Source organism: Rosa rugosa, chromosome 7, assembly GCF_958449725.1.
Source record: "Rosa rugosa chromosome 7, drRosRugo1.1, whole genome shotgun sequence".
NCBI lineage: Eukaryota > Viridiplantae > Streptophyta > Magnoliopsida > Rosales > Rosaceae > Rosa > Rosa rugosa.
In genome coordinates, this window is record NC_084826.1 from 6633221 (window position 1) to 6647034 (window position 13814).

The 13814-nt window shown below is 34.9% G+C and overlaps 2 protein-coding genes across 5 annotated transcripts in view; both read left to right on the forward strand.

The window, feature by feature from the left end:
- The window catches only part of LOC133721363 (uncharacterized), a 5205-nt gene extending 2732 nt beyond the window's left edge, over nt 1–2473 (forward strand). Inside the window, exons 1-5 of one of the 3 annotated variants that reach the window (XM_062147950.1) lie at nt 177–344; nt 523–651; nt 1196–1549; nt 1640–1837; nt 2002–2473. In XM_062147950.1, coding sequence (XP_062003934.1) covers nt 227–344; nt 523–651; nt 1196–1549; nt 1640–1837; nt 2002–2189 — 987 coding nt within the window. In that variant the 5' untranslated portion in view covers nt 177–226 and the 3' untranslated portion in view covers nt 2190–2473. Of the gene's footprint in view, nt 1–175; nt 345–522; nt 652–1195; nt 1550–1639; nt 1838–2001 lie in introns of those variants that run through there. The other 2 variants (XM_062147952.1, XM_062147949.1) reach the window with 2 other exon arrangements.
- A 6642-nt stretch (nt 2474–9115) lies between these two features.
- On the forward strand, nt 9116–11352 carry LOC133722218 (uncharacterized). Of its 2 annotated transcripts, none has more exons than XM_062149042.1 (5): nt 9116–9298; nt 9477–9605; nt 10110–10463; nt 10554–10751; nt 10910–11352. In XM_062149042.1, exons 1-5 carry the CDS (start codon nt 9163–9165, stop codon nt 11095–11097), a joined length of 1005 nt encoding a protein of 334 aa, XP_062005026.1. In that variant the 5' UTR covers nt 9116–9162; the 3' UTR covers nt 11098–11352. The 2 variants fall into 2 exon arrangements, with proteins under 2 accessions (XP_062005026.1, XP_062005027.1); XM_062149043.1 differs by having other exon boundaries at nt 10557–10751.
- The last annotated feature ends 2462 nt before the right edge of the window (nt 11353–13814 follow it).

Genomic DNA, 13814 nt, shown 5'->3' on the forward strand with positions numbered 1-13814 from the left:
ATATATATATATATATTGTGGTCCACGTTGTGGATCTTGATTGGACAATGGCATCTTGCCAGAAAAAAAAAAAAAAAAAACACAGAAGAAACACGTTTCCATTTTTAATTAGTATTAGATAATTTTTATCATCAAGAAGATGTCGATTTAATTTTGAGCTATAAATAGCCTTCACTCGCCTCTACATTTCTCACACACTGAGTTGAGAGTTGAGTGAGAGAACACTATGAGTTTCAGAAGTATGTTGAAAGTGAGTTTCTTAATGTTGCTTGCCATGACTTTGGCAGCAACGAGTGCTCATGCTCGCTTAGACCTATTTGGCCAGCTCCTTACCCCCAATTATGGTAATTTCCTGTACTGAGTTACCTTAGTTCAAGTTCAAGATTTACATGATCATATTATTGCTTGTCTATGTTTCTTCCCGTTGTTAAAATTAGTTAAATTATATCAGAATAGAATAGACGTATATTATTGGTGTAATTAATTAATTAACTTATATATACGTTATTGTTCAATTACAAGAATGCCAGAAAATTCCATTTCTACTGTGCGACCGTGTCTGTGACGCATGCGTTTGCGACAGGCGTGTGCCAGAGCTTGCTGAGTGCACTTGCGGAAAGTGGAAACCATTTGCAGAACTCCAAAAATTTGGTAATTTAACTAAGTTATGAGAACATGAAATAATTTTGTTGTTCTCTATCAATATTGTTGTAGTTGACACATGACAATTGATATATTGTTTCTATTTTAACTCACATGAAAAAAGACAAGTACTTTAACTCTTTTGAAATTATCCACATAGATGCATGCATCAAAATCAACGAGGACCATCTATATGGAGTAGAACTTTGGCTCTTGATATATAATTGAATATATATCAAGAGCCAATATGTGTATTTCATACGGAAGATATATACAGTGCTCGACAATAAACTCCAACAACTTTCTCATTGAAAAAGAGAAAAAAGGACTCAAATTTAGAAAAGACGAAGAGAAGAACCGGTGAACCGAGATAATAGACATTACCGTCGGGGACATCTAATAAAGTTGGGTTAACTAATACAGAAAAAAGGATATCAGTTCAGCCATGCATAAGGATCAATCGATGACATGTTTAAATTAAAAAAGGGCTTCTATTGAAAAACTAACCGACATTTATTATTAAGTTTTAATATACCATTTCTTTTTCGTGCAGACGAAGCACATGTGCAGGTGATAGAAAAAGAAAAATCTGCTATTCAAGTTGAGTCTTCAGGCACCATTCCATATACAGAGTGCATAAAAACTTGCGATAAATGTTTTTGTACACGAATGTGGCCCCCTGAGAGCAATGTGTGCATTTGCGGAGACAACAACAAGTCCAAGAAGCCAGTTGCATTAGTCCAAGAAGCGAAAATGAGTAGCAGCAACGTGAAATCAGAGATAATACCATATTCAGAATGCCAGAAAAACTGCAAGCATGTTTGCGCTTGTACACTAATTTGGCCACCTGAACTATCAACGTGCGTTTGTGGTGACTACATCAAATCATCAGCCAATAAAGCGGCCGGTAATTAACCAATTTGAATCAATAATCATTAATTACTTTCTTTATCAACAATACTAAATATCTGTGTTACTAACAAGCTCATACATGCAGAGGAATTGCATAACGAATTGGACTTGGTCTCCAAGCCAGTTGCAAAATCAATAGGAGGCTTTATTCCATATCCGGAATGCATTGAAAAATGTGACGAGTGCGTAATTTGCACTTTACCTTATCCAATTGAGCTTGCATTATGCTATTGTGGTAAAAAGACTGATTCCGACTCCAAGAAACCAGCAATCGAATATGCGGGTAACTAGTTTCTATTCGATTTTATATTCTTATTTGTTTGTTAACTTAGTGTTATTCCTTTGAGTATTTATTTTTGTAACATTTTTCCTATATTACTTAGCATACATATTAATTGGTTCTAAAATTTTGATATGTGTTACTGACATATGCACGTACGCATGCAGAAAAATTACTTACAGAATTACACGTAGCCAAACCAGTTGCAAAACCAGTGGGAGGCTTTATTCCATATCCGGAATGCATAGAGAAATGTGATGAGTGTACAATTTGTACAATGATTTATCCAATTGAGAAAGCATTGTGCTATTGCGGTAAGAAGAGCGAAGCTGAAGGCAGAGCCCTCCCCATCTAGCTTAGCTGCTAGCTTCTTCTCCAAATGGTCGAGTTCGATGATAAATAAAAGGGCTATAATTTGTTGGATTTACTCCTACTGATAATGCCCTAGACTTCCCTTGAGTTGCCTTAATGATGTGTTTTAAGGCTTTAGTTAGTTTCTATGTAAAATAAGCTTGCATTTGCTTATGCCTATATGTAAGCGGTCTTAATTATGTTGTATGCTTGTTGTCAATTTATCAGCTTGTTATGAAAAAAGTTTACGAGCAATATTAGCGTTAACCCTAACCTTTTGCCCGGCCATTGCAGAGCTCTTTGTACTCTCATTAGAAAAAGAAAAGAAAAAATGTCATGAATAAAAGAATTAATATACAAAAAGTGAAAAAACTCAAGAAGAAGCTCAAGCTTCTCAATTATCTTGCAACTTAGAAGATGCCAGAAAATCTAGTCTAACATGTGCAAATTATGTAATATTGGCCACACATACACCTTATCTATAATTGAACGGCCAACCGATAAAGTTAACCTGGACCAATTTTTTTTTTCGATGCACTATGCCAAAAAGGCCTTCAGACGACAGAACTGTTCTGTCGTCTGAACGAACAAAATGTGTCGTCTAGTACGGTGTCGTCTCTTGGGGGCATCAGACGACAGAAGTGTTCTGTCGTCTGATGAGTTTTGCATTTTGGGAACTCTCTCATACAACAACAATTAAAAGTTGTGCTAATTTACTTTAAACGATAATTATATGTGGTCGTAAAGAGCATCAGAGGACAATTAAGTGTCGTTCTAGGATAGGTTTGTATGACATTTAAGTGTTGTGTGAAAGATTTTGAAATTATACATATGTGATGTTGGGAAATGGTTTAGACAATAGATATCATATTCTTTCTGTTATGTCAGTCTCATTACGACGACAATTTATTGTCGTTTGACATTATTTAGACGACAAATATTTGTGGTCTGAATATAAAAAGGACTACTAATAGTACATGTTTTATATTGTCTATAATCACGTCCAATCACACTTATTTGTTGTTGTTATACACTTTAGCCAATACTTTCAACTAACTTATGTTGTTGTTTTGCCTTTCAGACTACAATTTTCTGTTGTCCCATTGTCAAAAAGACAATAGACTTCTTATTGGTTTTTGTGTTGTTTTTGTGCAGCTGCAACCACACGTTTTGGTGTGCCTTTGTTGTAACTTGCAATTTGAAATAACACATATTACTAGTCTCCTGTTACAATTGGTATGCATGCATCTGGAAATTAAAATTACCCGTTCATGAAACCATAAAATCCACATCCAAAAGCATTCATTGCAATTTCCACTAATCCATCATTGTCTCATGTACACAAACCTAATCATGAGCATCAGTTCAAAATGACCCATATCTACTAATTTGAATCTGCAAACAAGTCCACATTCTTAATGAAGGAAGAATTTCTACTAGACACAAGTTAAATATAGGAACTAGTTCCATAAGTGATGATTTCTCAGATTTGGCTCTCTTTAATCGTTCCGACTTATCACTATTGCACAGAGTACCTGGGATGATCAGTTTACTCAATTTTTGTTCAAATCGAGCATCAACTTATTCCCGTCTCCCTGCTCTTCTTCTTTTCCTTTCTTCTGTTTCAACAAAATCCCAACTTCTGATCCCTCACAGTTGCTAGAACTCGGTCCTCATCTGTAAAGAGAACAATACAAGTAAAAGAAAAGCTTAATTACCTAAATTGTCTTCGATTTCTGAAGACAATTCCATTTTCCTTAAAGCCTAAATAAGCTACAGTTGCTACACAAGTCAAAACTAACATAGCCTAACATGCCTTTTACAATTACAAGTGCTTATCTGAAGGTTTTGAGGTACTGTAGGAATTACTAAGATAACTGGAGGAAGATGGATGATAGAAAGACCAAAAAGAATGCTGAAAGCTAGCTCATTTCTGAGGTTATCTAAAACCAAAAAGCTAAGCTACCATCACCAATACAGGTTTACGAATTTGCTTCCTGTCACAACCCTTTTCAGTGAAAACTTCATATTGCATAACTAAACCCATAAACATTTGCATTTGTGGAGGTAAAACAGCAATACCCGAATTAGTACTTTAAGGCTGGTAATTGACTTGAAGAATTAGACAAAAAATCCCAACTTCTGATCAACTATGTAAATCTAGTTCATCATATAATGACACTATATACCAAATCTTTTTTATATTACTTGCAACCGTATCATTGTTTGTCTTCCTCTTCCAGTCAACTAATCATAAACTCTAAGAATATTAAATTGACAAGCCTCAGAGAGTCAATAAAATCGTTTGGAGCCATAACTTGGAAGGGAAAAAAAAAGCAACAAAGGTAACTCACCTTCAAGTAAAGATCTGCTAGAACTTGAAGAAATTAGACAGTCCTGAACGCAACTTTGTCCTGAAACATCTTGGAAACATGGTGCTTGCTCAAATCAATAGAGGTATCCACTTGATAACTCTCCCATCAGTAAAGAGAACACAACTAGCATGGAGCAGAAAGAAGCAAAAGCAATTTTCTTATACATACTATGTGCATATGGAGTCCACTAAAGAGTATAAAGTTCAACATCATGGAAGAAAATATACAAATTCTAAGTAACAACTATGCCATAATCCTTCAGTTTGGTACAGCATATAGTAAGAGATAACAAGAAAAACAAAAACAGCTGAATGTCAAAAGGCAACATATTAAGGAAAAGCATGTCAGACCTCGGTGTAAATAATATTGAATGATCTTGAAGTTTCTAGAAAAGATTCCAAATGTGAGCGAAATCTGGATTCTACCTCTGCATACTCCTCTTCTGGTTTGTAATCATGCTATATGCAAAAGGGAGAAATTATAATCACAAAGAGAAAAAGAAAATATTAATGCAACTAGGGAGTTAGGTGTGAAGGTCAAAAAGAAATGAACATGAAACAAGGTGGTGGTTTTAGGTGTCAGAGGGAGTTGTAGAGATTGAGTACTCTTAGGAACACTCACAATAATTACAGAATAAAACTAATAAATAGCAGCACTATAATTTGAAAAGTAGGAAATAGTGGATAACTGCAGGATGATATTGTCCAGGCCCAACCTTCTGATTCTAAGGAAGGAGACGGAGAAAGGCTGTCAAAATAAATACAGTTCTGCAGCAGACTCTAAAAGTCATGTCTGCCAACGAGATGAAACCAGAACTGGCACTTGGAGGAAGATGGTCACCCTTAAAATAAAGCTTCAAGACTTTGACATTACTGTGAGTATAATCACCTGGTCCTTCTTGAACCTGCACAGCAAGCAAATTTATTAAAATTGAAGACAAGCTTTGAAGCATCCAATTAAGAACAAATTTGGTGCACAAGTCTTTATGTTTGCAGAAGGCCAAAATAGTCTAGAGGCGGTCTGAGGCTTTTAACACCAAAAGATGACAGGCAAGAAAGAAAGTGCAGTGGAATGCAAGGCGAGTCTCAAGTTGTCAAAATTAAACACACACTTTGTGGCAGTCAATTCCAAGACAAATCTGATGCACAGGTTATTATACTTGCAAAAGGTCAAGACGATCAAATGAGGCAGACTAGGACTTGATCTCAAAAGGTGACAAGTATGTGTTCGTGGGTGCAGCGTGTCAAGAGAAGAAAGAAAGATGAGAATTTGCGGTGGAATTGACTAAACAAACTTCAAAGTTCAATTATGTGCAGCAGCTTTGGAGTATTTGTGTTCCAAAAAGCTTCAAAGCGGTGCCAATGTAAAAAGCCAAGTAAGAGAAGTCCTTGGCGGTGGCACTTTTGTCTGGGCATGAAACTTTAATCCCCAAGTGTGGCCAATATCATCAAAACCATTCTAGAAATTGACAAAGCATACAGCAATGTATATATATAAAAAAAAAGAAGTGGACGTTCTGGTGGTGTTGCAGACCAAAAGATTAGATTAATTAAGCTTTGAATAAGACAAAAATCACTTGCTGATTTTGCTAGAAGAATGGTACTTAAAATAAAAAAACCCTAGTAATTTCTTTATCAAACAATTACTTGCCAAACAAAATGTAATACTCCGTATTATCATAACCTCCATTCTGGATTATCAGCAAAAATGCTTGCCTCAACGAGATCTACAATTAAACGAAGCATTTCAGTGCGATCTGAAATCAGAAAGTGAGAGATGAATCTTCAAAAAGTAAATGGCTATAAGGATCTGAAATCAGATCTTGCAGGAGACTTACGGGAACCTCAAAATTTGAGGTGCTATCTCTGCAATATATACGGGCACCTAACAATATGATCACCAAGTTAGTTCTCATCACAGTAACTCTCTGAATAATTCCAATGTAGAATCACAGCATTGAACAACTGATCATTACCACATACGAGATTAATCTGATTAGAAACAATAACATGGCCCCAAATTACCTAGATTGACGTTAAACTCTTCAAACTCGTCACCGTCCTCGAACATATCCACCTTGTCAGATGCTACCTTCTGATCCTTCTTCATTGGAACAAAGCCTGCGAATTTGCAATCAATGAATCAATTAGCTCACTAAAATTTAGACCCAATTACCAAAAATCATTCAAAAGGCGATTGGCATTATCAAAATCAAATCTTGAATCTTTGTACCTAGAAACAAGAAGATTGAATCACATAACCCCAAATGAATTACAGAACCTAAAACTACAGATAAAACCCTAAAATCGATCGAAGATTGAACCATAAAATCAAAGTTTTGGATAATAAGCAACCTAAAATTTGCAGATAAAACCTTAAAATCGATTGAAGATTGAACCCACTCGAAACCCTAAACTACAAAACGATTGAAATCCTAAATTGCTTACCAATATCTGAATTGAAAACAGCTCTTGCTGGAGAGCTCCATTAATCCGGACATGAAAGATGAAGTAGAGACTAAGAAGAATAATCGAGAGGGTGAGAGGATGAAGGAGAGAGTAAGAATCGAGATCTGAGAGAGCTCAGTGAGAAGGAGAGAGGCTGGTGTTTTGAGTCTTCCAGTTTCGCGGGTTCTAGGTCAAGCAGAGAGAGCTGAGTGAGGAGGAGAGAGCGCGCGGGGTGGTGTTTGAGTATCTCGTGGTCGAGCTGAGTGAGAAGGAGAGAATGACTTTGAGGTCACTATGTCAAAAAGCACAAGTCAAAATAACTTGGAAAATTTTAAAACAAGCTCTACACTGAGACAACATTTAAATGTTGTCTGAATGTCATCATATTTTTTAGTCAACTAGGGCTTGGCTGTTTGAGAGGGAAAATTGCTTAATCAAATTTTGGATATCCCTCCACATTTGAGATAGCAAATCATCATCTTTTACAACAACAAAAATGTGTTGTCTGAATGCTGACCATTTTTTCAAATTGAACGAGTATGGTTTAAGTCTATATTCAGACAACACAAAAAAAAATTATGTCGTCTGAAAAACTCAGACGACATAAAAATTTTTCAGACGACATAAAACAATTCTTATGTCGTCTGAAGTGTGTCGTCTGAAGCACATTTTGGCATAATGATGAAGTAACCTGAACCAGTTCCTTTATTATTTCTATCACATACAACTTAAAAAGGAGAAAATTATTGTCCCTAGACCATTATTTGTCATCAGGAAATGAGAGCCCCCGCCGTACCATTATTTGTCGTATATGTATGATTTGAAATTTTGAATCATATCATATATATACGACAAGAACTGATACAGAAAGGAACGGGCACCAGGGAGTGACCAGGGTTTGTATATCGGGGCCCAGACAGAGTCGCGGTCATTATTTCATTTGGGACGTCGTCCGTACACGTACTACTCGGCGATTAGCAGAATTCTCTGAGGAGATCTGCATGTTGGTGACTGTTGTGATCGATTTCTGTAGCTGACTGTTGGTGTGTGGGGTGGCTCTTGGAGGTTATGTATGTATCTGACTGACTATCTGTTGTCTTTCGAGAGATTTGTTATACCCGAATTAATGCAACAGGTAATTAACAATCTTTTCGTCCTATCTTCCCATGCAAGTGACGTTGCCCTGTACAGATGTTCATATTATTATGATATTATTATGTTAATTAACCCCGTAAAGCCGAAAATAAGAGGAATCCATCCTTCATTCCTTCTAAAGGTTATTTCTCATATTTATGTTTTTAGATTTAAACACAAAGGTAATATTTAACGGTCTTGGACACATCTGACAAAATTGAAATATATCTCATATGATAATTGATAAGCATAAACTAAATTTCTCTTTCTGGGCTTTCAAGTGCTAACCTCAAACTTTAAGATTTGGTCTACTCATAATGCCTCTGATTAGCCCTCATATGTTCCACAAAACTTACAATTGGTGGAGAATGATTTTTAGAAGGTGTTTTACTTGACATATCTCAAAATGTCAATTAACCCGATTGTCTTTCATGTTATTTTTAGTTTTTCAACTTCACAAAAACGTAAAAAGAAAAACAAAAATTGGTTTGAGAATTTTCAGGTCCTATATATATATATATATATATATGTAAAATTATGAATAAAGAGAAACACGATGTCAGTTCACCAACCATAAGAAGATCAAGGAGAAAAATCAAGAAAGACCAAGAAACAAAGCATGTAAAAATCATCCCATTCCATTAATTCAAGGTTGTAAAAATTCATCAAAGGGGTAAAGGCAGTCTACTTCCCATATCACGTCGCATTTTGTGGAAATTGGTGTATGATAGTGTAATATTGGACCACTAAACCTTATCCCTAATAATCTTGATCAATGGCCCCTAAACAGGCAGCCAAAACTTATATAATATATATATTGTGGTCCACGTTATTGATCTTGATCGGACAATGGCATCTTGCCAGAAGAAAAGAAAAACAGAAGAAACACGTTTCCATTTTTAATTAGTATTAGATATATTTTATCATCAAGAAGATGTCGGTACAATTTTGATCTATAAATAGCCCTCACTCGCCTCTACATTTCTCACACACTGGGTTGAGAGTTGAGTGAGAGAACACTATGAGTTTCAGAAGTATGTTGAAAGTGAGTTTCTTAATGTTGCTTGCCATGACTTTGGCAGCAACGAGTGCTCATGCTCGCTTAGACCTATTTGGCCAGCTCCTTACCTCCAAGAACCAACCAGACCCAAATTATGGTAATTTCCTGTACTGAGTTACCTTAGTTCAAGTTCAAGATTTACATGATCATATTATTGCTTGTCTATGTTTCTTCCTGTTGTTAAAATGAGTTAAATTATATCAGAATAGAAAAGACGTATATTATTGGTGTAATTGATTAATTAACTTATATATACGTTATTGTTCAATTACAAGAATGCCAGAAAATTCCATTTCTACTGTGCGGCCGTGTCTGTGACTCTTGCACTTGCGATAGGCGTGTGCCAGAGCTTGCTGAGTGCACTTGCTCAAAGTGGAAACCATTTGCAGAACTCCAAAAATATGGTAAGTTAACAAATTAAATTGAGAGAATATAAAATAATTTTGTTGTTCTCTTTCGATATTGATAGTTGATGTATTGTTTCTATTATAATTCATATGAAAAAAGACAAGTACTTTAACTCTTTTGGAATTATCCACATAGATGCAGTAAAAGCATGCATCAAATCAACGAGGACTAACTATATGGAATAGAACTCTGGCTTTTGATATATAATTGTACTGGCCAGAACCGGCTCTTGATATCAACGAGGACTAAGTGTATGGAATAAAACTCAAATCAACAAGGCCGGACTAACTTGATGTAGAATCGACGAAGACAAGAACCGGTAAACTAATATACCAGACATTAACGGACGTCTATTTGAGGACATCTAATAAAATAGGGATAACTAATAAAAAAATATAAGATTTGCCACGCATAAGAATCGATGACACATAAATTGTAGAACTATCCAACAATTATTATTGAGTACTTGTATTTTAATATAGCATTACTTTTTTGTGCAGACGGAGCACAAGTGCAGGTGATAGAAAAAGAAAAATCAGATATTGAAGTTGAGTCTTCAGGCACCATTCCTTATACAGAGTGCATAAAAACTTGCGATAAATGTTTTTGTACACAAAAGTGGCCCCCTGAGAGCAATGTGTGCATTTGCGGAGACAACAGCAAGTCCAAGAAGCCAGTTGTTTTAGTCCAAGAAGCGAAAATGAGTAACAGCAACGTGAAATCAGAGATAATGCCATATTCAGAATGCCAGAAAAACTGCAAGCATGTTTGCGCTTGTACACTAATTTGGCCACCTGAACTATCAACGTGCGTTTGTGGTGACTACATCAAATCATCAGCCAATAAAGCGGCCGGTAATTAACCAATTTGAATCAATAATCATTAATTACTTTCTTTATCAACAATACTAAATATCTGTGTTACTAACAAGCTCGTACATGCAGAAGAATTGCATAAAGAATTGGACTTGGTCTCCAAGCCAGTTGCAAAATCAGTAGGAGGCTTTATTCCATATCCGGAATGCATCGAAAAATGTGATGAGTGTGTAATTTGTACAAAAAATTGGCCAATGGAGAAAGTATTGTGCTATTGTGGTAAAAAGACTGATTCCGACTCCAAGAAGCCAGCAATCGAATATGCAGGTAACTAGTTAATTCGATTTTATGTTCTTATTTGTCTGTTAACTTAGTGTTCTTCCTTTGAGTATTTATTTTTATAACATTTTTCCTATGTTACTTGGCATATATATTAATTGGTTCTACAATCTTGATATGTGTTACTACCATATTCGCGCATGCAGGAAAATTACTTACAGAATTGGACGTAGCCAAACCAGTTGCAAAATCAGTGGGAGGCTTTATTCCATATCCAGAATGCATAGAGAAATGTGATGAGTGTACAATATGTACACGTATTTATCCAATTGAGAAAGCATTGTGCTATTGCGGTAAGAAAACCGAAGCTGAAGGCAGAGCCCTCCCCGTCTAGCTTAGCTGCTAGCTTCTTCCTCAAATGGTCGAGTTCGTTGATAAATAAAAGGGCTATAATTTGTTGGATTTACTCCTACTGATGATGCCTTAGACTTCCTTTGAGCTGCCTTAATGATGTGTTTTAAGGCTTTAGTTAGTTTCTATGTAGAATAAGCTTGCATTTGCTTATGCCTATCTGTAAGCGGTCTTAATTATGTTGTATGCTTGTTATCAGTTTCAATCAGCTTGTTATGAAAAGGGGAATTCGATTCTACACCCAAATTCACACACACCTTTTAGATTAAACCCATCTTATATACACCTAAACCTATTAATTAGGTTTATCTAAAAAAAAAAAAACTATTAAATAGGATAAATATTAAAACTCATTGTTGTTAAGAATTACTAAAGCTGCCACAATCCCAAAACTTTCTGTAGATGCAAGTCTTGAAACGGTTGCGCAAAGATATCGCCCATAATTAATCAACTCTTGATTCCAGCAATTGAAATCAATATATGGGTTGGAGGTTATGTAATCCCCACATTCAAAAGCCTAATTTAAATCAATACTTGGGTTGGTGGTCATGTAATCTCCACATTCAAAATCTGGAATTATAGGTGTCTTGAATGATTTAGGTACAAATTAATTGTGAACTCCGTGAATGATAGGTACCTACATCATTTGCTTATGTTAAAACCCACATGATGTTTAACATCTGAATGATAGACAAAATTATGCAATTTTACCTATGGTTCATTCTACCTAAGTTATTCCCTGATTGATAGGTACGAATTGTGAACTCCTAAATGATAGGTACCTAAATCATTTGCTTATGTTAAAACTCAAATGATATTTAACACATGTACGTACGATAGGAATGATTATACAGTTAGGCCTATGGTTCATCTATAAATACCAAAATTAGCAAGTGAAAGTTAATGACAAGGGTGTTGGATTATTCTATCTCATTTCCGGTAAATGAGGTGATATGAATATTTTACTAAAAAGTCAACATCTATATTTGAGGAATATTTTACATATTCAATCAGAAGGGTAAAATAGTCAAACTAAAAAAACATGAAAAATCATAATTATAGACTTAAAACCTATAAGGAAGGTTTAATTATGTGAATAGGTGTAGATTAAAAGAAAATATAGAAATGAGTGTTTCCTAATATAAGCTTCATTTTTTTAGTTTTTTTCTAATTTTCTCTTGTGATAAAGTTTACGAGCAATATTAGTGTTAACCCTAATCTTTTGCCCAGCCATTGTAAAGCTCTTTCTACTCTCATTAGAAAAAGAAAAGAAAAAATCTCATGAATAAAAGAATTAATATACAAAAAGTGAAAAAACTCAAGAAGAAGCTCAAGCTTCTCAATTATCTTGCAACTTAGAAGATGCCAGAAAATCTAGTCTAACATGTGCAAAATATGTAATATTGGTCCATACATACACCTTATCTATAATTGAACGGCCAATCGAAAGTTAACCTGGACCAATGTTTTTTTCGATGAAGTAAGGCCCTGTATGAGATTGCTTCGCTTTTAAAAAAAATCAGTTTTTGTTCAAAATTTTAGACTTGATTGTGTTTGGTAAATAAATAAAAAACAGCTTTAATTGAAATTTATAGGTCACTCGTAGTAGATTTTAAAAGCTGCCTAGAGGTTGCTTTTAGAAGCTGTTGTGGATCAAAACACACTTTGCAGTTGTTTTATGTACTGACAACACTTTTAAAAAATATTATTTACCAAACACGAAACTGTTTTAATTCACATATGATTAAAGTCACAGCAATCTCAAACTAGCTCTAATGGTGGGGTGGACTAAGGGTAAAAAAAAAAATGCTATCCAATCTTAAAATTACATTTGGTGTGTAATAAAACCATAAATTTTGTTGTCCGAAAGTTCAAAATGATGAACTTGTGATTAGTGAGATTGGTTGGCTATCGGAAGCACCAACATCAACCATGGGTGAAAAAGTCATCCCAAATACCATAAATGTGAATAAGGAGGAACATGCTCTGGGAACCTTTTTGTCATCAAAAAAATGCTCTGGGAACGTTTTTACTAGAAGGGAATATTTGAACTTCCGACTTTATTGACTAATGTTGAGAGAAATGCTGAAATCAATTCGGTCTAAGAAATGTTTAATTAATAGATATTGTATTTAGTCATTTTTAAAATATTCGAAGTATGGGTAACAAACTTTTTTCATCACCCATTCCTATTTCCTAATAGTCCCACCATATTATTCAAATTACCCATCATTTATAGGATTTTTCGGCAATTGTGAAATGTAGGTGTATAGGAGACAAAAAAAATTCCGTATGCGGATTTGCTCTGTTAAGGAGATCCGTTCCTTAACTAAGGAACGGATTTCCATATTTTGATCACTTTTCAATCACTTATTCACATCTTAACCGTTCAGTTTTTAGGTCCTAATGTATAGATCTTATTTGCAAATTTTCAGCCAAATTAATGATCATTAAGGCATTCAAAACTGCAATTTACAATTATGAACACGAACGGTTCAGGTTGGATAAATTCAGTTCGTTCATTGATTTAATCGAGTTCGATACATCAATTTGGCTGAAAATTTGCAGAAGTGATCTATACATTAGGACCTAAAAACTGAACGGTTAAGATGTGAATATATGATAAAAAAATGGTCAAAATATATAAATCCGTCCCTTAGTATGTATATATATCGATTATTGCATTACTTATCAAGGTAG